The 26,493-nt window shown below is 37.7% G+C and overlaps 4 protein-coding genes across 4 annotated transcripts in view; 1 reads left to right on the top strand and 3 right to left on the bottom strand.

Annotated features, from left to right (window-relative positions):
- Positions 1-7,477, bottom strand: part of LOC136279407 (ubiquitin carboxyl-terminal hydrolase 10-like) — a 12,499-nt gene extending 5,022 nt beyond the window's left edge. The window contains exons 1-10 of the mRNA XM_066163083.1: positions 7,342-7,477; positions 6,623-6,714; positions 5,831-5,934; positions 5,486-5,529; positions 4,953-5,059; positions 4,320-4,419; positions 3,851-3,987; positions 3,419-3,544; positions 2,701-2,787; positions 2,168-2,302 (exon numbers count right to left, since the gene is read on the bottom strand). Coding sequence (XP_066019180.1) covers positions 3,479-3,544; positions 3,851-3,987; positions 4,320-4,419; positions 4,953-5,059; positions 5,486-5,529; positions 5,831-5,934; positions 6,623-6,714; positions 7,342-7,432 — 741 coding nt within the window. The 5' untranslated portion in view covers positions 7,433-7,477 and the 3' untranslated portion in view covers positions 2,168-2,302; positions 2,701-2,787; positions 3,419-3,478. The remainder of the gene's footprint in view (positions 1-2,167; positions 2,303-2,700; positions 2,788-3,418; positions 3,545-3,850; positions 3,988-4,319; positions 4,420-4,952; positions 5,060-5,485; positions 5,530-5,830; positions 5,935-6,622; positions 6,715-7,341) is intronic.
- Positions 7,478-7,604: 127 nt separating this feature from the next.
- On the bottom strand, positions 7,605-17,442 carry LOC136279402 (transcriptional regulator ATRX homolog). Its single transcript, XM_066163079.1, has 5 exons — positions 17,310-17,442; positions 17,110-17,199; positions 13,474-13,528; positions 9,083-9,374; positions 7,605-8,163 (listed from the first exon to the last, which is right to left on the bottom strand). The coding sequence occupies exons 1-5, from the start codon at positions 17,325-17,327 to the stop codon at positions 7,605-7,607; spliced, it is 1,014 nt and encodes a 337-aa protein (XP_066019176.1). The 5' UTR covers positions 17,328-17,442.
- LOC136279408 (uncharacterized) lies at positions 12,472-13,360 on the bottom strand. Its single transcript, XM_066163084.1, has one exon. It carries the CDS (start codon positions 13,358-13,360, stop codon positions 12,626-12,628), a length of 735 nt encoding a protein of 244 aa, XP_066019181.1. The 3' UTR covers positions 12,472-12,625.
- Positions 17,443-19,368: 1,926 nt separating the features above from the next.
- Positions 19,369-24,159, top strand: LOC136279394 (NLR family CARD domain-containing protein 3-like). Its single transcript, XM_066163069.1, has one exon. It carries the CDS (start codon positions 19,402-19,404, stop codon positions 23,728-23,730), a length of 4,329 nt encoding a protein of 1,442 aa, XP_066019166.1. The 5' UTR covers positions 19,369-19,401; the 3' UTR covers positions 23,731-24,159.
- The last annotated feature ends 2,334 nt before the right edge of the window (positions 24,160-26,493 follow it).

Below are 26,493 nucleotides of genomic sequence, written 5' to 3' on the forward strand. Positions count from 1 at the left end.
CTGCAATAGTTCAGACAGAGTCAACCACTCACTACCCATGTCTGAACTTTGGCTTCACTAAGTTGTCATAAATAATTTCCCACTGTCCTAAAGTGTTAATCTTTGCTCAAAATTGACTTCTTTGTTTGATCATATGTTTTCAAGATTATATATCAAGCACATTATTATTTTGCTACCCATTGAGAGGATGCGAAGAATGTAACAGGAAGCATTCTGGCTTGGATTAATCTAATGCTGAAAAGGTGAATTTTGAATCAAATAGTGGCAGCCATGTCAGTTGTTTAAAGGAATTATACCATATCACAAGTAAAGTTTGAGTCACAAGTCAAGTTTGTGTCACAAGTCAAGTTCGAGTCAATTCAAATTATTTTTCTTCTTTGTTTGTTTTTATTTGATATGTGTCAAAATGATGTACCAGGGATTCAAGAACACTTAGTTTTATTGTAAGCTTAAAACGTTTTTCATGGCCATTTGCGAGGGTTAATTCAGCATTGATTCGCAGCTCAGTTTATAAAAGTTAACATTCCAGAGTATCTACCGTTTCCCCCAGAGATTCCAACTTTTTTCCCTTTATTTTGCAAAACTGAGGCAGAAGTCCTCAAAAAAACCAACCAATTTTGTAGTACTTGACTGCCGTGTTGCATCCACAGGGATCCCATTCTCTCATTAGCCAAAATTGTGGAGAACATATGTATTCCTCTATAAAACGTTTGATTCACCAGAATGATCAAGTTTAACTTTATTTGATTTTCTTGTGGTATATGGGTTTCACTTGCTCAAAACTTGTAAAGTGAGCCATGTTTCAAAATGATCACATAATAATGTGTGGAATACAAAATGTATAATATGGACTGAGTAGTATGCATGAAAAAGAAGTTGAAAGTTAGCAAGTTAAATATCTTCCTTGTCAGAGCTTTAGTTATGGTTTCCACCAGGTTTTTAATATGTCTTAATGGACAATAACAGCCTTTGAAACATTTTGAAAACTCTGCAACAATTCTATAAGATGGACAATAACAGCCTTTAAAACATTTTGTAAACTTTGTGACAATATTCTGTAAGGTGGAGAAAGGTCTAAGAGCCCTCAGCAACAATCTAGAATGCAAGAATCTTTGTATGCAGTGAAATCAAACCAGATGAAACAAGCTCTGTCAATTGAAGTGAAAAGTAAAAAACTTCATTAAATGATCAGGTTTCCATTTCTTGCTTTAACTTTTTGGTGGCTAAAATAATAGCATATTGCCTTACAATGTTATTTTTCAAAGAGGAGAAAAATTTAAGTTCATTTGAACTTGACTCGTGACTGGAGCTTGACTTGAGCTCAAAGTTGACTTGTGAAATGGTATAACTCTGTTAAACATCTGCAATGTAGTTTGCAGCATAAAATCATATGAAAGGACTGTATTTCCTTGAATAAGCATTCTCCCCCCAAGCACACACACCCTAAGCCAAAATGTACAATAAGTGCCCCCCTCCTTGCAGTTAGTGGGGATACTATAAAAATCCTGTTTCTATTGCAAATTTATCTATACAGTAAAACCAGCACAGGAGAATAGTTTACTTTCTGCATGTAGTTAATTCTATCTTGTGTTTGCAAAGGTATCATGGAAGGAAAAAAAGTCATATTTTTCAATTTCCTGAAATTTCATATTTAGTATATTTTTTTATTTCAAGATATAAAGCAAAGAGTATTTTCAAAGTAGAACTGCGGACGCAAGATTGATAACACTTCATGTCAACTTCTACTCGTCACCTAATTCATGATTACGGAACCATAATTGATTTACAACGACACACTGTACAGTTTTGTACAGATATGAGATCGTTCATTCGTTATCAAATTACTCACTTAAGTTCTTTGCAAAAGGTAGAGAGATTGTTTTTGTTATTTAAATGTTATCTGTTTAAATGTAATCACGCTGTTATCAAGTCAAAAAGCGACACAAGTCTCTTTTGCCGTTCCAGAAAAAGGACAAATTCCTTCGCAAAAATATTGTCCACTGATAATGATAGCAGTTCCTTCTAAACTCAAGAGATGCAGTGGTCAGAGTCTTTTTCAATAGAACTTGTCGAAGGCCCTAGTTATAATTAGCGTAAAATCTAGCCGACAGACCGTCATTTTACTTAATTTTCGGTTTCTATGCGAGTTAAGACCTCGTATACTCACCTGTTCGGTTTAGCTTCGTCTTCAAGTCCTTCAATATCGACCAAACTTTTCCATAGATATTGATGTCTACGAGATCGAACTACACAAGAATCTGCCATCTTGATAATCAACGCGCATGGCTTCGGGGGAAGAACGCTGTCGATGAAAAGGGTTGCTAATTATAAATGGGGTAAGTTCCCACAGAAACTGACGTGCTGAGTCGGTAGGAGAGTATAACAAGGTAATTTTGTATCATCAACTGCGTTGATAACGTAAATTGGCCACCGTTAAGAGTTTCAAATCTGACGTTTTATCTGCAAGCCCGAAAAGCTGTCTATGTTTTTGTCGCGTTTGAAGCGGGCCACCACCGCGCCCGGCAAATTGATCGACAGTCCGGTACTACAAATGGCACAGAGGGAAAATACCGATGGCATTCCACTCACTCTCACACTTCACCCTCACAACCACACAGGTCTATCATTCTTAAAAACTTTAAATCACCTCAAAACGATTGAGAGACTGGTACGATCTTTTCAATTATTTCTCTCCCTTACCTGTACTTTAGTTTTAGTACAAGTGTAACCTTGTACTTCTTCTTTCAAAGCCAGGCTCTTCAAGGCATCTTCAACGGATGTAACAGTCTATCAAAAATATGGATCATCACAAATCAGGAAGTCTCACTACAAACACAAATTGACACCAAAAACCAAACTCAACAGAGCAGTCAATTAAATGGAAAAAAAGAAAATTTTTCACTAAGCCAATGAGAACTCAAAGTAACCAGACAATGTTCAAACGCGGGAAAGCGCATGTGATCAAGTGACAATTCCTTTCCACTCTGCGTTTTATTGGTTGAGGAAGTGGTGGGAAATTTCTTGACCAATCAGGGAGCGTTGTGAAGTAAGAAAAAAAATGGGTTGGCTCTGGAAATTCAATTGAAAATAGGTGTATAAAAATTGGTAAGGTACATTGGAGAGTATTTTTCGTGTAGGAACCACATTAAAATGCTTCAAAATCTGACGAGGACTGCTCTTTTCCCGCACTTTCTTGCAAAAGGGTCTTGATGAGGTGTTAACCGTTTGCCATAAAACGGCAAAAAATCGACACATTTCAATAGTTTATTGTAAAAAAAAATTAACCGTAAAAAGTTCTTCTTTCAATCGCAACTGAAGGAAATTAACCGTTAGCTGTAGAGTGGTCAAAATTTGAACCGTGAGCCGTTAGATCCAGCACCCCATTGAGACCCTCTGACATGAGCCGTAAGTTGCAAACCTGCACGTCCAACTGAAGTTCGAAGAAAGGTTCTACATTAGCAGAGTCCTTCAATCCAGCTTAGTGAACTGACGAGCGCAGAAAACCGCCAAACATCTCCGATATCAGTGACTGCGGGTACGATGCCTGAAATTTGCATAGTATGGTTAAAGATATTACATAAAAAAACAACAACAACAACGCCCAACTGGGTAAACCACAACATAAAATTGACATATTTTACTAAAGGAAAGACATATGACATATTTAAAGGAGTTGACTGATTTGTTTTTGCTAATTTTGATCTTTCAATTTCTTTTGGAAGGATTGATGAGTTCCAGGAGCACTAAAAATTAATGTTTTGGAAAATATTAGGAACAATAAAGAGTAAAAAGAGCCTCCTTTCTTTTCTTTTTTTTGAGGGGGGGGGAAAGGGGGATGGGGGGCACTTACCATTCTAGTCACCATGGATTTGTTTTTGGGTCCGACTTGTTCCCAGTCCCCTTCATCTTCCTGCTCCTCAGCTTTAGGTTCATCATCATCTGCCGAGTCTTCAGCCTTCAATGGCAAGTCAACATCTCTCTCTGGGGCTAAGAAAATAAATGAACAAAGGTTATACACCTCATTTTGAAATGATCCATTATCACGGAGTTCTACTTTTTGTCGTTCGCTCACCAAAGGCCATCACCATCGAGCAGGTCATTCTTATCCGCACTGCAACACGAGCGTTTCCTTGTCAGCGAGAGAGTTTGAAAGAGACAGAGGTCTGTAAACGGGTTTGACCCAAACCTCTCCCACAACTTTCGCCTCCCTCAAACTCTCTTTGGCGCTGCAGTGCTAACCATGAAGACCTGCTCCTAATACAAAGGCTATTCGTTAGGGTGTAAGGATCAGTACTAAGAGAGTTAAGGAGAATCTTAACCTTTCAGCGGTTTTGATATTATCTTTGCAAGCTGCAGCATCTCTTCATGTAATCCGTTTAAAATGCAGCTAAGAAACTCTTGAGCATCCTCCTGTCGGCCCTATAAGAGAGTTCAACAAGTTACCCCAATATTTCATTTAAAAACCGTAGATAGCTTGTGATCAGTTTCTTCTGAGTAAGTTTTGTGAAGAAAACAAGTTTGGGAACCCTTTTTCCAACAGGTCTGAGTAGCTCGGAGATTTTGGCTAATCTTTCGCGGGTGGTGGTGATGACTATTTGTTTGTTTATTTGTCTTTATTTGTGGCCAGCGTTGAGGAGAGTGAGACTATGATTCATGACACATTTGTGCTCTCAATCCCCACAAAACAAGTCAACTAGACTTCTTGATCATGTTTATCCCTTGATGTGGAGCAGGCAAGATTTTACAGCAAGAAGAACCTTGGACAATTGAGAATTTGAGAGGTGACAGGGTGTGTCCTGCCCAATAAGGTCTCAACCACCTTTTGATACTTCCATTAACACATTTCTTATCCAATTTTGCTGTCCCCTCACTTTTATGTGACCGTAAGAGAGGAAGCAGAAAATAAGAATAATCAGCAAGTATCACTGTGTTTCTGGAGGAAAAAAACTCACCTTAACTGAGAGTGAGCTCTGAATGATCGCTAACATCTTGTATACATATACAGGTTCAAATTGTTCTCCAGTGTTAAACTCAGGTTTTGAAGAAGGAGAACTGCCACCTATAAAAAAAATCATAAATAGCCAACTTAGAATGAAGAGGATATTTCAAAAAATAAATTTTTCTTTGTGTAGAGTATGATTCTAAAGGATGGTTATGATTGATTCAAGAACATGCAAATAAGGTGGAGGAGAATAACTCTAAACATTGTTATCCTAACTTCAAGTAATAATATACAAAATGACAGTAAGTTGAAAGATAAAAAATCTGAGGTGACTGAAGTAATATGAAAAGTGGGCTTGTTTACCCAGACCATTCAGGTATAGCACTACTCTAAAAACAATTCTCAGAGCAGTGAAGTGTGGATTCTGAAGGTCTGAGGTTTGATTCCTCATGGGGACTCAGAATTTTTTTCTTTGTCCCACACTCATGACAAGACAAAAAACAACATCTCTCTCTAATTTTCACAACTGTTGTAAACACATACCTGGTTTTATCTTTGTCTCCTTAAACTCATTCATAAAGACTATTCTGTAAAAGGGAAAAAATCGTTATCTTAAAAAACAAACTTGAAGAAGGGAGTAAGGTTTTATTTTTTGCTTTGTTTTACTGATAGCAAGTACATTTTCTTTTTGCATGAACATATTGTATACAAGGCCGCCATGCTTGAACTTTGTTAGAAATGCTTTGCCTCATACATAGACCTCACAATACCAGTCTTACAAAATTGAAAAAAATTGTTTCAAAGGTGAAAAACTAGACCGAGACAGGTGGCCAATTTAACAACTTTTGACCAGAGTGCTCCCATGCAAGACAAAACTTTTTCACTTACAGACTGTCCAAAATAGGTGTTGATGTTGGACCTCTTTCCTTTAGTAAAGGCAATTGTCTCAGTAGGTTGAAAAATGGTGGGCACCCCACCAGAGCTTGAAGAGTCTGTTCACAGTTAAGGACAAAAAACAGTTACTGTTCCCAATACATATGAAATTCACTCTTGAGTTAAAAAGACATTGCAAAAGCAATCAAGAAAGATATGAACTCTGTCTTTCACCTAATCAATAAAAGGTGATCTCTTAACCCTTTAAGCCCAAAGGGTGATCAGCATTTCATTTCTCCTTACAGTAATAATGCTCAATCATTCATTGACACTTGTTAGTAATTCTCTTCACTGCCTGCCATACAATTCTGATGATGTTACTTTGGTGAATTTGGTATTGGATCAACTGATATTCCCCTAATTGATGTTTTTTTTACTCTCATCACTTGTCTGCCTGATATATAACATGCATTATTGACCAAACATGAGGTCAAGATGGCTGGACGTTGGCCAAGTTCTTTTTTGGAATTTTTATGGACCAAAAAGCAAATTCTCCTTGTCAGCACCCAAGAAAGTGTACGGACAAGAGTATGAAGAATATGGACACTACACAAGGTGTGAAGGGTTCACATGAACATTTCAGATCAATATCAGTATCTGGGAAACTGCCCACCTACCCTTCCCTTAACCCAACATTAACCCTAAGTTGCTATCAATTGACTGTTGTTGAGTTAGGGGAGGGGTAGGTGGGCAGTTGCCCAGATACTGATATTGATCCAACATTTCTTGATGTAACTTAAAGGATACAGCATTAATGTAACACCAGTTCCCTCTGTTGATCAGTCCTCTTGGAATGTAAGGTTTTTGGATGTACTGTAACTCTTGTCTTTGAATACTTTCTGCAAATAAAAAAAAATGAAGCACAAAGAAATGTATGAATTCAGTCTACAAGTGGTACTTTTCTATCATAGTGAATTTTCAGTTCTTATAGTAACAATACACCCATAAAATAATAATGTGCATAACAACCTTAGCCATTGCAGTTTTGGAAAATATTTTTCTTCTTCAGTTCTGATTTGTAATTTAAACTTAGTTATATTCCACTCCTCAAGATTATTTTCTTCACTTCCCTTCTCTTTTTTAAAAACCAGAAAATGTTACTTAATTTCACTCCAGCTTGACTTGGAATACTGTTCAAAGTTTAATAATTGAGAAAAAAAAAACCAATAAGAAAATTGATGTTTTGTTCCAAACAGCAATATTTACACACACACATGCACACACAAAATAAGAGTGCAACACTTACAGTCCATATTTGATGTCCCCTTGTGGAAATATCTGGACTGCTAGTGCAACCACATCATGTTCAAGACTGTTTACTTGGACAATGACTGACTACAAAGCAGACAGACAGAAAGACAGACACACAGATAGACAGACAGATAGACAAAAAACAAACACACAGATAGACAGACACACAGATGGACAGTTAGAGAGACAGAGAGAGAATCTTTAGAGGTATCTACCTGCAAATTTCTTGGCAAACTTGTCCTCTTCCATAGTAACTGGTATCTGTAATGTATCATCTGTCTTTTTAGGATTTGAAGTTGTTTGCATTTCATTTCTCACAACAGGACTTACTGTTTTAACAACAATACCAGGTAATGGTTTTGCAGAGTTTTTGAACAAGTCTGCCCATGATGAAGGCTTTGGAGGCTGATCTTTCCTGCCAGTGATTTCTTCTGGTGCACCACTTGTTTTTACACTCTGATCCACTGGGATGGAACCTTCATGTTTTTTTCTCCAGGTTTTTATAGGTTTGATTAGAGCTTAAGGGATCTTGTGCAGTGTTGATGGAAACTGTAACTTTAATGTCTGTGTCACTGTAAACAGGGCTGTTTGATGTGCCTTCTGTTGATAAAGAACTCTTTCTTTCTTCCACAGTGTCTCCATCGCAAGAACTTGTGCTTTTTCTCTGTACAGCTGTTCTTTTGTCTGTGTTAGAGAGAGCATCGGATTTTTGCTCCTTTAACCTTGCGCTCAAAACATTTACCTGTACTTTTGAAGCTTCTTTAACATCATCACTGAGAACAACTTTATCTGTAGTAGGTAAAGATGCCACAGCTTTTCCTTTTAGCCCAGAGCCATTGGAATTAACTGAAGCCCTTTCCTTTTCACTACATTCACTAGAAGAGCTGGACACAGATCCAGACCTCTTTCTCTGCCTCCTTCGCTTGCGCCGTTTACGTGATCTTTCAGTCTCTGTCTTCTCCACTGCTCTCTGGGTGTTCACTGTTAATGACAAGGGAGGGAAGTGGTCAACATCAGCTGCTGAAGTTCTTGAGGGACTGCAAAATAAAACAACAATTCTTCATTTAACAATACATGTATTTGTGAATTTTCTCAACTTGAAGTGTAATCTATAAAGTTAACCTATACTCAAAAATTATGTAACAACTAATCCCCACTCACATGTTGTATAAGAATGGAACATAATCAAAATGATTGAATAAAATAACATATTATATGTAGCAGTGAACATAAACAAGGTAGTTTTCATGTGTTCTGTTTGCAGAGAAAAACTCAGAATTCACATTGCTGGATCTTGTAAAAAGATGAAAACCACAAAGACGAGTCCTCGATGTAATAAGGATAAACAGTAAAACCCTCAACTCACCTCTGATGCTAGGGTGGCCAGGATCAAGAATCAAACACCTTTTGAATGCAGTAATTTTTGTAAGATCAACTACGTTGATAATGTAAATTGGCTACTGTTAAGAAGTTCAAAGCTGACATTCTGAGTGTTAACCCTTTGTGAAAGCCCTTTGAATAGCCATTCACCAATTCAAGTTACATTATCAACTCAGTTGATGATGCCAAATCACCAAGTGTTATACCATTCCTCTGATGCAGCACCACAGTTTCTTAAAAACTTACTCCCTATTAATATACCTTTGTTACTTGTCAAGTATAGAATTCATTACTTAAAAATTACTTTGCCCTAAAGAAACATCCCTTGAAGAAAGATGCCACAAAAATTGACCACCCTCTTTCCAGTGAAACTTCTATGAAGCAGCCAAGGGACTTAGGAAGACTTTTTATTTTGTTATTGAATTAAAGCTTTTTGAGCTGTTGGTGTTGCATGAACTTTTCTAATAATTTTAAGAATTCAGTAAAAATTTTTCTGATATTAATTACATAAAAAGAACCATAAACCAGAAATGAAAAATTTTCATGTCAAAAAGGATTTTTAAGCTACTCCTCTACCTTTCAGGTTTGCTTTGCCTCACATCTTGTTCATGCTCTTTGATACTGTTTCCACCAAAAACAATATGTTCAGAGCTACTTTGTATGGTTTTCTCTGATGATTGTTTGACCTGTTTCTGTTTTGCTTCTGGTAAACAATCACCTGCACCAGCTGTTGTTTTCGCCAATTTTCCTGTAAATGTTTCCTGTTCACTTTCTTGTCCCACTTCAACACCCGAGTCTTCAAGACCTGCCGTGACATTTTTAGCTGCCGCAGAACTGTCATTTGAGACATGTGTTGAGGAGTCACCAGCTACAAGGCAAAGAACCAAACATGTTACCTTAAATGTGGATATTAGAGCAATATTACCTCTACCACTTCTAAATCTGATTTGTAATTCTCCTTACCGTCTGCCTTACAATTCTCATGATATTAGTTTGGAGAATTTGGTATTGGATTGGGTAAGAATACTCTTAACTTATCTTTTTCTTTTTATCTCATCACTTGTCTGCTTGATATTGTATTGTACGGAAAAATTCTGTCTTGGTCACTTATAGAGGAGGATATTCAGGGGTTCTGAACATTGCAATACAATTAAGAATATGTTAATGAATATTTAGTCAGGTAGTTTTATTTAAGTCTGTTTACAAAAGAATCAGAGTCTGGAAAAGGCTTGAGAAACAGTGGAGGACAAGAGAGTGTAACCTGTATCCTGCACGTTAGGAGAATACTGCAATAATGCAATTCCCGATTAATGAAGTGACTGAAATACCAGGAGAAAAATTGTCCAAAATCTCAAAATCACAAACTCCAATGTTCCCCTCCTCATAGGAGAATTAATGCTGTGTTGTGCATTGATGCTTCTTGTATGGTTGCTTTTGGGAAAATTAAGAGATCTGCTCCAATAAATTTATAGTTTGTATGGAAAAATAAGGATGCAAAATTTCAAATCACTTTTGCTTTCGAAGGTATCAAATGGATACATACAATCTTAACTATAATAGAAACTGAAGCTTGGATAAACATCCCCTGAAACCAATGGTGTGCAGTTACTCACTCTGTGCGCTTACAATATATCTTTGTTAACTCAAAAAGCAATCCTCATCCATGCTGAGTAAAATCTAAATGACAACCGCCACCTCAATTGTTGGTTGCTTTAGAAAATTAATTGGAATGTACAAAGCTAGAGATTGCATTCATTTATAACCTTTTCCAACATAAAAGACAATCTAACAGCAAAACAAACACAAGCACTTAAAAAACTTTTAGCACCAACAACAAGATAAATCTTAAAAACACTGACAAAGGAATCACTATTGTTAGAAAAGATACTAAACATAAAATTCAGGAAGGTTACAAACAAGTCCTTAATGAGAAATTCTATAACCCCCTAATATAAGCAATAGTATCTGAAACAGTCACAAAAGTCAAAACAATTTGTCAACACTTTGTTTACTAGAAGGCATATTGATGACATGGCCTGTAAGTGGCTCAATTTAGGCCAAAACCCACCTAGAATACCAGAATCACACACTGACCAAAGTACATGAAACCATTCCTGCTGACAATCAATCTTATCTTGGAGCACTGGCCCAACAGAGCACATTTCCATTTTTGTTGACTCATCCTTACAGCCGATTGAAGGAAACAACAGTCTTATATCAAAGACACCACTCACTTTATAAACTTCAACAAAAACATCCTACTTCCAGAAGAAGCAATTTGGGTACTTTTGACATTTGTTCTCTCCACACTAACATTCCCCAAGAGGAGGGAATTAATATCGTCTGCCAATATTATGAAGAGCATTATAGTTAAAATCTCTCATCACAACAAAATTTTGGGAGACCTTAAGAGACTGCTTCCTAAAAAAAACTTTTTCAATGACAAAGACAAACACTATCTAGAAACACTTGGAATAGCTATAGGAACAAAAAAAATGGTAATAGATAGAGGTCATGTTCATGGCTCATACTGAGAAACAGGTACTAGCTACGTACATACAAGCCCACCTAAACTATTTCTTTAACCCTTTGACCCCTCGGAGTGACTAGCATCTAATTTCTCCCTACAATGTCAGCCCTGAATCACACAGTAAGGTCAGGAGAATAAAGTAATTGACCATCAACTAATTAGGCTCTTGATCATTTAACAAATTCTCCGTATCAGCATCTTTGGAAATGTATAGAGAATAGCAGGGAGAATATGCATACTGATGTTAGGCTGTAGAGGGTTAAAAAGATACATTCATAACACTTTTTAAGGTGGACCATTCCTGAAATTGAAATCATCAATTTCATTGATATCACTAACTCATTCCACGCCACTATTAAATTCATGTATGAATTGTCATCAGAAAAAATGGTTTTCCTCGATACTGAAGTTTTTAAAGGACCTGGATTTACCAAAAGAAAAATTCTTGATGTTCAAACACATTACAAGCTGAAAGAAACATGCCAATATACTTGATCCCTCCCTTTCAATGGTAAGAAGAGTTATGGTAAAGGACAGGCACTACACTTATTGAGAACAAACTCAGTAAAAGAATCTTATGACTAAAAGAAGAAAACTTCATAGAATGTTCTTATAGAACAAGGCAAGGCTCAGGACCTTGTTGAAAAGACCCTAGCAGAAGTACAATTCTTATCATGCAACAAGGCTTTAAAAAGCAAACCAAAAACATCTAAAAAAGATTTTGTTGTTCATTACAACTTTTAACCCTACTGACAAGAATCTTAAAAAGATTCTTATGAAACACTGGCACCTTACTTCAGGCCATGAAAACCTGGCGCAAATATATCCTATCCCCAACTGTTGCTTATTGGAAGGACAGGTTTGTATAAGATTCCCTTGTTAGAGCACAACTTCCTTCACTTAAATTAAACAACAGCATTTTTGAAGTTATACACTGTTAGGGTCTGGTGACAATACTACAACACTATAACTACTTGTGATGAAAACTTCCTAATAGCAATTAAAATATCAGAGGTTGTAACATTTAGGATTTGTACTTGCTGCAGGGCATAATTTTAAAAGTTGTAATCCACTTTGTCTCATTCATCAGTTTCCAGTAGTAATAAAAAATCAAAACAATATATATTTAAATTACGCTGACCATCAACAAAATAAGGAAACGGGTATTGTCACTGTCTGCACATGACTGGGTGTTTAATATTGTTTACTACCATGATCATTGATAGTATTTCGACATTTTTCCCCGGCCTCTCCCTCTTAACTCCTCTTCGATCCGAACATTACACTAGCTCTATATCACACAAATTTAAAATTTGAACTCAAGTTCCGTCATAACAAAGACGAACCGGAATATTACTCATATTTGAAAATAACAACCCTCACCATAACCATTCGCTACTTTCATTATTTCTTGCGAACAACATACATACATACATACATACATACATAACTTTATTTGATAACGCAGGTTAAAATTTGCGCAACTTTACAGCTGATGTGGACCTGCCTAAACTAATTAGTCTATAATTATATAAAATACAGATATGATAAAATTTATAAGTTGAATAAATCAAGTAAACCATAAAGTTTTAGTAATAGTGAAAATTTGGTTTCATGTTTTGTATAACATTACCTCCCTTTTCAAAATTAATATTCATAACAGTTTGCTTGGATTGTTTTAAGTTATATTTAAAAATAGATAAATTTGGAGAATCTTTAACATTATCGGGAAGTGCATTCCATGCTACTGCAGATCTATGAGCAAAGGACCTACGACCCAATTCGGTTTTGGGCCTATTAAGTACAACATTCAGGGATTTCCTTAGGTTATAACTGTTAGAGTTCTTGGTCACCAAACAATTAATTTCCCGCAACCCTAAATTATAATAAGCATTATATGTAATAGTTAAGATACGTAGCTTATAAAAATACTCTAAAGGCATCCAGCCAACCTTAGAAAGTACATCATTATCCCCAAAACTATTTGGTATCTTATGAATTAGCCTGGCAGCCCTGATGTGAATCATTTCTAGATCTTTAAGCTTGGATCCAGACCCCCAAATTGCAATTCCATATAGAACACTTGGTATAACTATCCTATAGTAAAAAGTCTCCAAGATAGATGTACATAGGAAATTTATACGTCTCAACATTTTAACTTTGGCATTAAATGCAGATCTAGCCAATGCAACATGCTGAGACCAAGAGAGTTTATCATCAATTGTAACCCCAAGGCAATTGGTGGAGGACACATACCGAATGGTGTCCATACCCCACTTCAGCTGTTTCAAAGGACCTATGAAGGGGGTAGTACTTAAGACCATTGCCAACATGGAGCGCCTCACAAATTAAATGTCGATGTAAATTTTTAAAATAGTGTTGTTTACCGAATGTGGATGCTCGCGAGAGGATAAATATGAAAGTATTAGATACATACCTAAAAAATTATCGCCTCGTTCCTCGTCATCTGAGTAATTAAAGTTGAAGAGAAACTGCAAAATAGAAAATAGGAGGTCAGCGGTTAGCGAAATGGCGCGAGGACGTGCTCTGATTTTCTCCTGCTTTTACGCGTCAATACTATTCTTATCGCTCACCAAATTCGCCGAAAGACAGCCTTCTCTTCAAGAAAATAGCAAAATCCCCATCACGAAGAATTTCTCGTGGTCGAGGCGTTTTCTCATATCAGTATACGCAAGCCTCTGCAATCAACGGAAGACGAAAACGATCCGCCATCTTGGCCTGTTGTGGCATGTGCGAGGTTTTCATGCGACCAGGATATGTTACTATGCGAACTCGCACTCAACATTCCATCAAATGCGACTCTACACAAGTGGGGACATCGACATAAATCCTGGTCCAGATGAATGTTCAGTGTGTAACAAACGTGTTGCCCGAAATCATCGAGCGGTAAATTGCGATAACTGCAACATGTGGTGTCACATAAAATGTGCCTCGATCAGGCCAAGCGAATATAAGAACTATCAAAGACTTCCTTCATTTTCCTGGTGGTGTCCGATTTGCCTTTGGTCGTCTTTACCATTCGACAATGAGACAAACCTAGATTGATAAATGTAAACAACTCCCTAGAAGCTGCGTGGATTGACGTTACGGTGGCGTCTCAGAAACTTCTAGTTGCTTCAATGTATCGCCCACCCGATGACACTACGTTTTTAAATAAATTTTCTTCTACTTTGGATCGCATATGGATGAAACGAACGAATATAATTTTATTGGGGGACTTCAATTTTAATCTTTTGCCTAAATCCAGGGACACAGATTCTTCAACCTGGAAATTCCGTCAACTTTTGAATAGATTTAATCTAAAGAATGTCATCAACAAGGCAACAAGGATCACTGACACCTCCACAACGCTGATTGATTTGGTGATTTGCTCTGACACCTCAAAAATTTCTCACCAGGGTGTTTGTGATTTAGGAATCTCAGATCACCACTTAATATATGCAATCGTAAATCTCAAAAGAAAACGTCAGAAACCAACGCTCAAAACAGTCTACGATTATAAAAAAGTAGATCTAGACTCATTAAGAACGGACTTTGCTGCAGCCCCATGGAGTATCTGCAATGTCTTTCACAATCTGGACGATGCTACTTGGGCTTGGGAGTATTTATACAAGGACATTATGAAATCTCACCTTCGTGCTCGACGAGTAAAGATAAGAAGAGGGGGCCTACCCTGGATGAACTCTTCCATACGTAAAGAGCTGAACAAACGCTACAAATTACTCCTTAAAGCACAGAAAACACCGAAGGGCTCACAAGCCTGGATAGATTACAAGAAGGCAAGAAATAAATGCACCAAACTCCTTAGATTAGCGGAATCAAGTTATTGGCTAACAAAATTTAATGAGACAACCTCTGCTCGAGATTTTTGGAAGACAGTAAGATCTTTCGAGGGAAAACAAACAGCTACAAATATCGGACCGATTAAAGATAGTTCCGGAGTTATTCACGCAGACGATACATCAAAGGCCAACACTTTAAATTCCTTTTTTGTCAATGTTGGAAAATCCCTCTCGAAATCAACACAAGATTCTTCAGTAAACTCTCCTTGTCAGTCCGCAAGAAAAAACAGTGCCTCTCTTTATAACATAGCCCTTAACAGAGATCTTTTAAAATCTTCTCTAAGGTGTTTGAAACCTGGCAAGGCGAGTGGACCTGATGACATATCCAGCAAAGAGCTGTACCTTATTGGAGACGCATTTTGGATTGCTTTATGCCACTGGCTCAAAGAAGTATTTTGGAATGCAAACTCCCCAGCCAGTGGAAACAGGCACAGGTAAAATGTCTTCACAAGAAGGGGAATACTCTCGACTGTGAAAACTACAGGCCTATTTCCCTTCTCAGCATTCCGGGCAAGCTATTGGAGAATGTTGTAAGCCAACAACTTGATAACTTCTTATATAGCAACAATCTGATCTCCTTAAATCAATGGGGCTTCAGAAAAGGAAGCTCACCCGAGCTGCTCTTACTTTCCGTTACAGAACGATGGCGTTTAGCCTTGGATGAAAGCAATATTATTGGCGTAGTCTTTATTGATTTTCGGAAAGCGTTCGATTGCGTCAACCACACAGTTCTTATGGATAAATTACACTCTATAGGTATTAGTGGCTCTTTTTACGATTGGCTCTTAAATTATCTTGATAATCGTAAACAATTTGTCACCGTAAATGGTTCAAACTCAGAATTGTTGGAAATAGATACGGGTGTACCCCAAGGGTCTTTACTTGGTCCTAGACTTTACAGCATTTACTCAAATGATCTGCCCGGAGCCACAACGAACGCTTCCGTTGAAATGTTTGCAGATGATACTACTGTTTTTTGCATTGGAAATACTGTTGATGAAGTTTTATTTAAGATACAGAAAGCGATCGTTGACTTAAACAAATGGGCTAAGGATAACTTCATGACTATTCATCCCGCAAAAAGTGAACTAATGTTGTTATCAAAATCAAGATTCATCGGACCCCTACAGAAAATTTGTTTAGGGCAAAATGAGTTGTCATTTGTTTCCAAAGCTACATGTTTAGGGATTCTTATCGATAATAAACTCTCTTGGTCGCCACATATAAAATCTTTGAGCAAACGTTTTTCGGCAAGAGTGAAGAAACTCAAACACCTAAAAGGACTCGACAATCGCCTCTTAGAGTCAATTTATTTCAAAGGTATCATTCCAAGTATTGCGTATTCTATTGCATTATGGGGATCTTCTAAGTCACTTCAGACACTGGAAGACATTCACATTGGAGCCGCGAGATTTATTTTTAACCTAAAGGAATCTACCCCCAATACTGAAGTTCTGGCAGCGACAAAATGGAAGTCCTTATCATATTTCTATAAAAAGAGGATTGCCACTATATCCTATCAGGCATTTTACAATAGAGCTCCGGCTGCTATAAGCTCTTTGTTTACTAAACACTCTCCGTTGAGAAATCTAAGGGACAATCTGAAGCTATTCGTGCAACGCCCTAAAAGTGACTTCCGTCGATCATCTTTTTCTCACCATGCGTCTGTTCTATGGAACAACTTACCCGTGTACTTGAAGAGCAAACCGAACATTGTTTCTTTCAAATCTGCTCTCAAAGCAAAATCCGACATTTTAGATAAAATAACATTTAATGGTTTACAGGGACTAAATAAAGACGTTGTAAATTACATATATTAAAGCTATTTTACTACTTTTATTTATTTTATTACTTTTTATTACTACTGTAAATCAACTGTATATTATCTTACTAGGTCTTACATCCTTTCTTACTTACCATAATTTCGCAACTTGTTATTGTTATTATTTAAATTTTGTAGACACTCTTTAGTTTTGTAGGTCCACATCAGCTTTTTAGCTGCCATTTATCGACCTACGTGACAAATAAAGTATGTATGTATGTATGTATGTAAAATCTCAGTGAAACAAAAAACAAACCAACGCGAGGAACGATCGAAAACTAAAGCGTGAGTAAATATTGTCTCGACGTGAAGTATAACATAAACCTAAAAATAAAAACAATTTCCCGGACGTAGGTATAATAAAAAGATCTAGTAAGCTAATTTTTACCTCAACCGGTGGTATATTTCCAATTTGAGCTAATGAATTACTGAAGTATTTTTCCCATTCTTCAGCTGTGAAATCGCCAAACGTAAAACCCTGAGACACGCAAGAACAAGAAATTTTAGGACACGTCTTGGTTGAATTCAATTCCGTTTGTACAACAAGTGATAACGAGGAATATAAGGCAACTCTGCCATTTTTCTTACCTCTTCCGAATTACGCATTTCTTGAGCCACAAGAGTGCTCAATTAACTAGCACTCAAATTCTCCATTGGACAAAATTTCCCTTAAAAACCCTCAACCTAAACACATCAATTTGCTTCTTCCATTTTGCAAGACAAGCGCATGAGCTGTGAGAACGTGTGACGTCAGTTATCGTCCCTATCCCGTGGAATCCCGAAACCTCACGAAATAACATGAACCGAGATATGATTGGGCGCACGATCATAACATCGTTGCTTTTTTTTTATCATCGAAATAGCTGACCAAATTTTGCGTGTACAAGTGTATGCTGGTAGGAAGTCAGTGTCAATATGAAAAAAAGAGCTCTGCTGATTTACAGAATTTGCAAAGGAAAAATGGTTGCATTCAGAGCCGAAAATGACTGGAATACCGAATTAGCTTAGTATGTTCCCAGCTTGGGTAGTGTGTTACTTTGTCATTGGTGTATTTTTGGGGTCGATTCCTTGAAGTCTACGTAGTTTTCGTTCTTGCCCTTCTATTCTATTGAATGAAATAAAAATAATCCGAGAGCGCATGTGGTTACTGGTACAGCACAATTCTTAAAGAACAAGCTAAAGGTTGTATGATGACGCTAGAAGGTAGTGTTGCAGAAAATTTGTAATCACACGCAAAACAGAAAACCCACCGCATCCCACATATTTAAGAGTACCCTGTTCCACGAGAGAAAATTGATTCAAGAATATAGGGGTTAGCTCGAAAGCCTCACGGTTCCCCTATCCTCTGGGCTCCAAAAATAATAAAGCTATGCTTCATTTAATTTTGCCTTCTGGCAGGTTCTAAGCTTGCTGTGAGCTAGTCAAACTCGCAAAGAAATTAACATGACGATCAGAATTCTCCTCTTCCATGTTTTCTGCTCGCTGATGGTTATTTCTTGCACCTAAACAGAAACAAGACACCGATCTGGTACGGAATAATAGCACTTTTTCGTTCAATTTACAAAAATCATGTATTTAAATAGTCAAAATATCTTTTTCCTTCTTACAGTTGGTGCACCATAGCCCTCGGCGCAGCTTATTTTGGTGTGTAGGTATCTCTGATGATCGACGGTTAAGTGTTTGGGTATCTCTCACGGTTAATTTTTAAGAAGAAACGTTCTTCATAAAACGTTAAAATATCTTTACAAAATTTGAATAAACCAATTTTCGGCAAAAATTTGTTTTCAGCAAAATTCCTGAAGAAAAGTGTATTACCCTATACCCGCCGACAAATCAGAAGAAAATATAACAAGATAACAGCTCAAAAGAACATTTGAGTTGAGTCCGACTTCGATTTCTTCAGATTTGTTGTTTGTTGTATTCAAGTGTCTATTTTTTTTATCTTTTTTTTTTTTTCAGAACTATTGGTCAGCAGCACAGTTAACGGTAACAATGTTACATTTATGACGATTTACCACACTGAGACCGTCATGAGGCGGGGGCGAAAGTTATTTTATTTCAGAAGAGCAAGCATTCTTTTGACACAGAGAGAACGAGAATCTAAGTAATAAGACTGGTTATTGTTATTTGGAAAATACAAGGATACTTTTAATACGGTGATGCAAATCCCTTAAAAAATTCCAGTGGAAGACATATGAAATGATATGACAGTCGAGTCCAAGCCTCCTATTAAGGAGCTTTCATACTCAGAAGAAAGCCCCGGACTAAGGCAAAGCTAAACTTGAAGAGTTATCAGCGACAGTTCACAATTTCTTTTGTCGTGACGCTTCTATTTGCTTCAGAAAGCGAAATATCTCTCCATACTTGTAATTGTTTCTTTTGCGCCTCTTTCAACGACATAGAATCTCACGCACTAAAAATAAAGAAAATTTGAACCAGCCGACACATTTATCTGTCCATTTCAGTTTTCTATGTCAGTTTCCGATATCAGAAAGAAAATGATGGCGTGCGTGAATAAACCATTGACAGCCGGCGTAAGTTTGCCAATAGTTAAAATCGTATTTTTGGCATAATCAAACTTAAAAATCTGACACAATCTTTAACCGGAAGTCCACAACCAAAGCTGTAGAGCAAATTTGATCTCATCGAAAACAGCGAAAATACAAACAGTACTGAAACGATGGATTTTCTCAAGGAATCACTTGCACCAAGAACCTTCAACAAAATTAGCTATGCCGTAGTTTTAATTTGGTTCGTGATCAGTGTAATTTTCTTTGGCATTTTTGCCGAAGTGGAAAATACCGAATCCAGGTACGATTTCCGTTGCGGTGGCACCAAGAGTGAAAACATTGACCTTATCCGTGGGGAATGTTTCGAAAAATACCAGAAGCAATACAACAAGTACGGTGTTCCTGTCTATGGCTTCGTGATCATCAATTTCCTCCTTATTGGAATTGTATGTGTTATCTACTCCCAAATAGTGAAAAACGCAGTCGATCATTTGTCGTCGAGCAGTCGTAACAGTGATCCAGAGAGCGGACAGTCGCGCGACCAAGAAAACCCAACAGGACAAACAACAAATTGCGGACACAAGCTTTTCATAGCTTACTGTTGTCAACTATCTATGAGACTTGTTCTAGGAGTTCTCTTCATATTGCTGCAAACTCAGTTGCTTTATCCTTTAAAGTTTTCCTCCTCGTTTGAATGTTGCTTGAACTCTGGAACCAACCAGCCGAGGAATTCATCGAACGCCGCCCCAAACAGTACTTTACACAAATGTCACAATCAACGAGCGATAAAGAAAACCTTTTGGATGAACGCTGTCCTTGCAGTGAATGGAACTTTTGACGCTGGCATTCTGATTGAAATCGTCTATATTTTGACACAGGCATGGATAGAAAGGAATTTTATGCAAGACTCAGACTTCCTAAAAACCCATCTAAATGCTAACTATGACAAGTCGCATCAAGAACGTAAGGAGCAAGAAGGAAGAAGACAACATGAAATTGTTCCACTACAGCTAAGAGAGCCGGGAAACCGTCCGACCCGGGTCGAGTTGCACCAAGAATCTCAAAAGCAGGATGATGTTCTACTTCAGCCAAGAGAACATGAACGTCCTCCGATCCAATTCGAGTTACACCAAGAACCTCGAAAACAAGATGCAGTTGTCCCACTACAGCCACGAGACCAAGTCGTGCCGCATCATGTTCTTAAACAGCCAGAAGAAACGAGCGGACATGATAAGCCTGAACAGCTTCAACCATTCATCGCACGAACGAAGAAAATCATTAGAGAAGACACTCAATACCTCTACGAACTCCAATCACCGTTTCGACGTCCTCCAGGCGAAGAAAAAGAAGCCACAGATTTGACTTTGGACCAGATTTATACAAACCTTGTGATCATTCCCAATAGGGCTCAGTACAACTTTACTACAGACAGACAAGAGCAACTCAAAGTTTATCCAAGGTCGCGCGACGAAGAATCACATCCGAAAAGCCTGGCAGACCTCCTTAATGATAAAAATAAGAAAGTATTGATTGTCGGTCGCCCCGGAATCGGCAAAACATTATGTTGTATCAAACTTCTCAGAGACTGGGCATTTGAGAAAGTCAAATCCCAAATCCAATTTGATGCTGCTTTCTTCGTAAAGTTCAGAAGATTCAACTCGGCAGACGACCTTAGCCTTAGGGAACTACTCACTCGGTCAGAACATTCCACCTCAGATCACCTGGATGATGAGGTCTGGAATTACATCCTGCAGCACCCTAAAGGTGTCCTCATACTTTTTGACGGATTTGACGAATTCAAAGATAACGCAAACATGGCCGTGGCGCCTTCTCATCCCGGAAACATTAAAGACAAGATGCCGCTACAAATCCTTTATCAGTGGCTTGTGACCGGGAAACTTCTTGATGATGCTTCAATTGTAACGACTACTAGACCTACGGCTTTGTCAGGCATCGCACATCTTGAGTTCGACAAAACCTTTGAAATCCTGGGGTTTTCAACCAAGCAAATTCAAGAGTACATCAACAAATTCACCGGAGATGACAAGCAAGCAGGCGAAACACTATGGCGACACATCAGCAGCAACATGAACTTACTTTCGCTCTGTTATGTCCCTGTGAACAGCTTCATCATATGCTCAAGTCTGTCACAAATATTGCAGTTCGAAAGTTCCGCTAGTGTTACCCTCCCTTCCAAATTAACCACGATATACAAGATTGCAATGAAAGTATTTTATTTCAAACACACGAAAGAATTCCGCGATAAACATTTTACCCGCGAAGACTTTCTATCAGATGATTTGCCCTCGGCTGTGGAGGGGGAATTCGAGAAACTAGGAAGAGTGGCGTTTGAAGGAATCAAAGAAGGAAAACTGATCCTTGGAGGAAACGAAGTACGCGAAATGAAAGACAGCGCCCTTTTTCACCGCTTACCCGACCGTGAACATGCCGCGTTAAAAGATGAGAAACAATTCTGTTTCATTCACCTTACGATGCAAGAGTTTTTCGCAGCGCGGCACCTGACAAACAACATGAAAGAAAGAGAATTAAGGAACTTTGTTTCAGAAAAAATCAAGAACGGCAAATGGCAGCTGGTTTTTCAGTTTCTGGTGGGACTAATGGAGGAGAAAAACCACCTACCAAGCGAAATCATCACTGACCTTCTTCCTGTGCAAACTGAAGAGAAAAAAAACGAAGCCGAAGAAAGCGAAGACAAAATGGTGACCTGCTGGCCGACTAAAGACGAAAAGGATTTAGCAGTGACATTGCTTAAATGTAGTTACGAAAGTAATAAGATGGAGTCGATAGTTCAGAGAAAACTACAACAAATTAACTTTAATTGTGTTAATTTTATTGATTGTCACCTCACAGCTGTTGATTGCTCTTCGTTAGAAACTGTAATTAAGAATGTTCAACAAATTTCACATTTAGATTTGAGTTTCAATAACATTGGTCCATTAGGTTCTTTTGAGATTTGTAAATTGTTAAAATTTAGGAAATTTCAACTGAGCTCGTTAAACCTCACAAGAAATCAACTGACAGATGAAGCAGCAAAGTATTTAGCTGAAGCCATCAACAGCAACAACAGTCAGCTACGCACGTTAAACCTCTCAGAAAATAATATCTCACGCATCGGAGCACGGCACTTGGCTGAAGCTATCAACAACAACAACTGTCAGCTACGCACGTTAAACCTCTCACACAATAACATCTCACACATTGGAACACGGCACTTGGCTGAAGCTATCAACAACAACAACTGTCAGCTACGCACATTATACCTCAGCGCAAGTAACATCTCAGACTTTGGAGCACGGTACTTGGCTGACGCCATTAACAACAACAGTCAGCTACGCACGTTAAACCTCTCAGAAAATAACATCTCTGAGATTGGAGCACAGCACTTGGCTGACGCTATCAACAACAAAAACTGTCAGCTACGCACGTTAAGTCTCTGGAACAATGACATCTCAGACATTGGAGCACAACACTTGGCTGACGCCATCAACAACAACAACTGTCAGCTACACACGTTAAGCCTCTCAGAAAATAACATCTCACTCATTGGAGCACAACACTTGGCTAAAGCCATCAACAACAAAAACTGTCAGCTACGCACGTTAAGTCTCTGGAATAATGACATCTCAGACATTGGAGCACAGCACTTGGCTGACGCCATCAACAACAACAACAACTGTCAGCTACACACGTTAAACCTCTCAGCAAATAACATCTCACACATTGGAGCACAGCACTTGGCTGAAGCCATCAACAACAACAACTGTCAGCTACACACGTTAAACCTCACAGGAAATAACATCTCACACATTGGAGCACAGCACTTGGCTGAAGCCATCAACAACAAAAACTGTCAGCTACGCACGTTAAGTCTCTGGAATAATGACATCTCAGACATTGGAGCACGGCACTTGGCTGACGCCATCAACAACAACAACAACTGTCAGCTACACACGTTAAACCTCTCAGAAAATAACATCTCACACATTGGAGCACAGCACTTGGCTGAAGCCATCAACAACAACTGTCAGCTACACACGTTAAACCTCTCAGAAAATAACATCTCACACATTGGAGCACAACACTTGGCTAAAGCCATCAACAACAACAACCGTCAGCTACGCACGTTAAGCCTCTCACACAATAACATCTCAGACATTGGAGCACAGCACTTGGCTGAAGCCATCAACAACAACAACTGTCAGCTACACACGTTACACCTCTCATACAATCACATCTCAGACATCGGAGCACAGCACTTGGCTGACGCCATCAACAACAACAACTGTCATCTACACACGTTAGACCTCTCAAACAATAACATCTCACACATTGGAGCACAGCACTTGGCTGAAGCCATCCACAACAACAACTATCAGCTACGCACGTTAAACCTCACAACAAATCAACACATAACAAATGCAGGTAAGCAAAAGGCACGTAAATTACTTAGCGATAGTCGGTGTAAGCTTCTTCTTTAGGCCTCAGCAATTCCAATTAAAAACTAAAACGAAATTATTTGAACCACTTGCTATTCAAAATAACTGCGAGGTGACCGGCTCAGTGACAATTACAACCCAAAAAGCTAAACGTGAATGAAGGAAAATTAAATCTGTGAAGTGCTCAGAGCAGCGAGACCATTTGAACCGGATCGAAATGAAGAAAACGAACCAATGAACACGTTTATCGAGAACAAAGGAAGTCAAACTTTTTATAAACGAACCAATAATATTGAAGTAAAAACACAAAGCTTCCTGCAGAGAAAACAAACAAACCTCGGACCTCTCAGGAAACTTTGTCATTTTATGAGTGGTTATTTTCGATCCTAAATTATCTCCATGCTTGTGTCTGTTTTGATCGCGTGTGTCTTTCTCGAGGAATAGTTTCTTTCTTAATTCTTTTGGTGATTACAATCGCATCAGATGAGTTAATGTAGTACAGATTGTAGGATACAACACATTTGTTTTAGTGCTCAATTTTTCTTCTGATCGAAGCGATCCGATGCAAGTAGTTTCAAAATTTACTGCCATTGAAATCCTACCGAAACTGTACGTAAACTCGTGGCGCTTCGAAGAAAAGTTCTTTTGGTAGGTTAGTGAAGTGAGATTTATGTCATACTAGTTCGAAAATTTTTTTGGGGAGTTTCTGCAGTTGATGTAAATATTAGTATATTTTTGTATATATTTTAGGTCTGTTTCTCAAATAATGTAATAATATGTCAATAAGTTGCTGTGCAAAATCAGAGGATGAAGCATCAGACTTATAGACAGTTAAAATTTTTACTTACAAGTATTTGTAAATGGAGCCTGAACCCCCAAATTTATTAGTGTAGAATAAATGTTGTAAATGGATTTATACTTTGTGTTGTGATCTATTTATCCTCTATGATTAGTCACCACTTGAAAGCAATGGGGAGGGAGTAAGGGGAGGGTGTAGCCTTCTGAAAATCACTTCTGAAACCTCACTTCACTGCCACATAATCATGACAACATAGTAAAAAAAAAGTGGAGGTATGCAGCACCCCTCTTAAAACCCTTACCATATGTCAGATAAAATGATTTCCCTCCCAATAATAAGACAAAATTCTTCTTTACCTCTCAAACCACTGCTATAGTACCTAAAACAGCTTGAAATGTGAATGACATAAAATGAATGTCTCACATTTGCTTGAATAAGTTCCAGCCTGGCTATTTATTTAAACTTTTGGCCAAATAGGAGGAGATCTGTTCAGCTTTGCTATGTTCTTAAAATCAGTGGACCTTGGAAGCCAAATATAATACGACTAAGACAAAGAAAACAAATCAAAGAACAGAGATGAATTCCACATATAAAAGGAATGAAAAGAGAAGGCAAGGAAACCCCACATAGAATTCCAGCTGCAATTAAGTACTTGTTACAGCTTAGAAAAAGCATAACATTTGAGACTTCTTTCCAATTTTTTAATGCTTCTAATCTCAATTTTTTGACACAAACAACACATATCTGTCCATTTAATTTTTCTGCTTCAGTTTCTGACATCAGTTTCCTGTGTAAATGAAACTGATGCCATGTAAAAAGCAAACATGGACAGTCATAAGTTTGCCTAGAGTTGAAATTTTAGTTTTGCCACAAATAAATTCAAAGTCTGAAACATTGAGTAACTGGAATTCCACAAACTTAGGTGTAAAGCTCTATTTTTATCTAATTGAGAGGAGTGAAAATGCAAACAGTATTGAAATGTTGGATAATCTCAAGGAAGTACCTGTGCCAAAGGTCTCAAACAAAATTACTCATGCATGAGTCACAGTTTTAAGCTGTATTGCAATCAATGTAATCTTACAAGGCAATGAATTTTGGTTTCATTTTGTCATCATTGTGGCCTGGGAAATATACCTCTTGAGACTTCTTTCCATTTCTTTTAACACTTTTAATCTTGATTCCTTTGCAATTTCTTTATACTTAAAAATCATTTTGAAAATTTCCACAATTTTGGAAGAAACCAAAGTGAAATCCATCTGAAAAACCAGGTAATTAGAATTCCAGAGTGCAAACAAACAACTTTATTCAATAAACCTATCAATTGAATTGAAATAAATGTTACAGAATGACTGTGTGACTGTGTACTTAAAAATTTTGCTTCAGGACATCACTTTACCCCCACAAATATTAACCTTTTCAGTCCATGAAATGATCAATAAGTAATTTCTCCTCACAATCCAACACACCTTGAGTATACTTGTTTGATTAAATGCCAAATTCTCTGAGCTTAAATTAGAAGAAATGTATGTGAGACTGAGGATAATTAATGTTTATGTCAAAACGGTTAAAGAGTTAGCTGAAAACAATCTGAAAACCTTTTTACTGCCACCAATCAAGAAAATCAATTTGTCACTCTAGAAGTAGGAAAGTAAAAAGTAATCAATGAGTTACTCATGGATATTGCGATGAACTGAATTTCACAGTTTTCGGAGGCACTCTGCTAAAAATAACTTTGTGTATCGATTGGCTCGATTTTCTCTCCACAACAAGCAGACAAGGCATAGTTAGGGTAACGTTAAGTTATGCGCTCAATCTTTATTCTATTGTAGTCATTAAATGTGGAAGAGTGTTCTTCATTGTCGGCCTCTTGAGGTGATGGCCATTGTATGGAGCATAAAAGGAATGGCTCTGCAGGGATTGGTCTTCAAGAAGTTACAATTAACAGCCATCCACAAGTGTGACATCAGCTGTGAAAGAGAAATCAGTTGCCCAAGTTACAATTATGT

The sequence above is a fragment of the Pocillopora verrucosa genome, chromosome 3, assembly GCF_036669915.1.
Source record: "Pocillopora verrucosa isolate sample1 chromosome 3, ASM3666991v2, whole genome shotgun sequence".
Classification (NCBI taxonomy): Eukaryota; Metazoa; Cnidaria; class Anthozoa; order Scleractinia; family Pocilloporidae; genus Pocillopora; species Pocillopora verrucosa.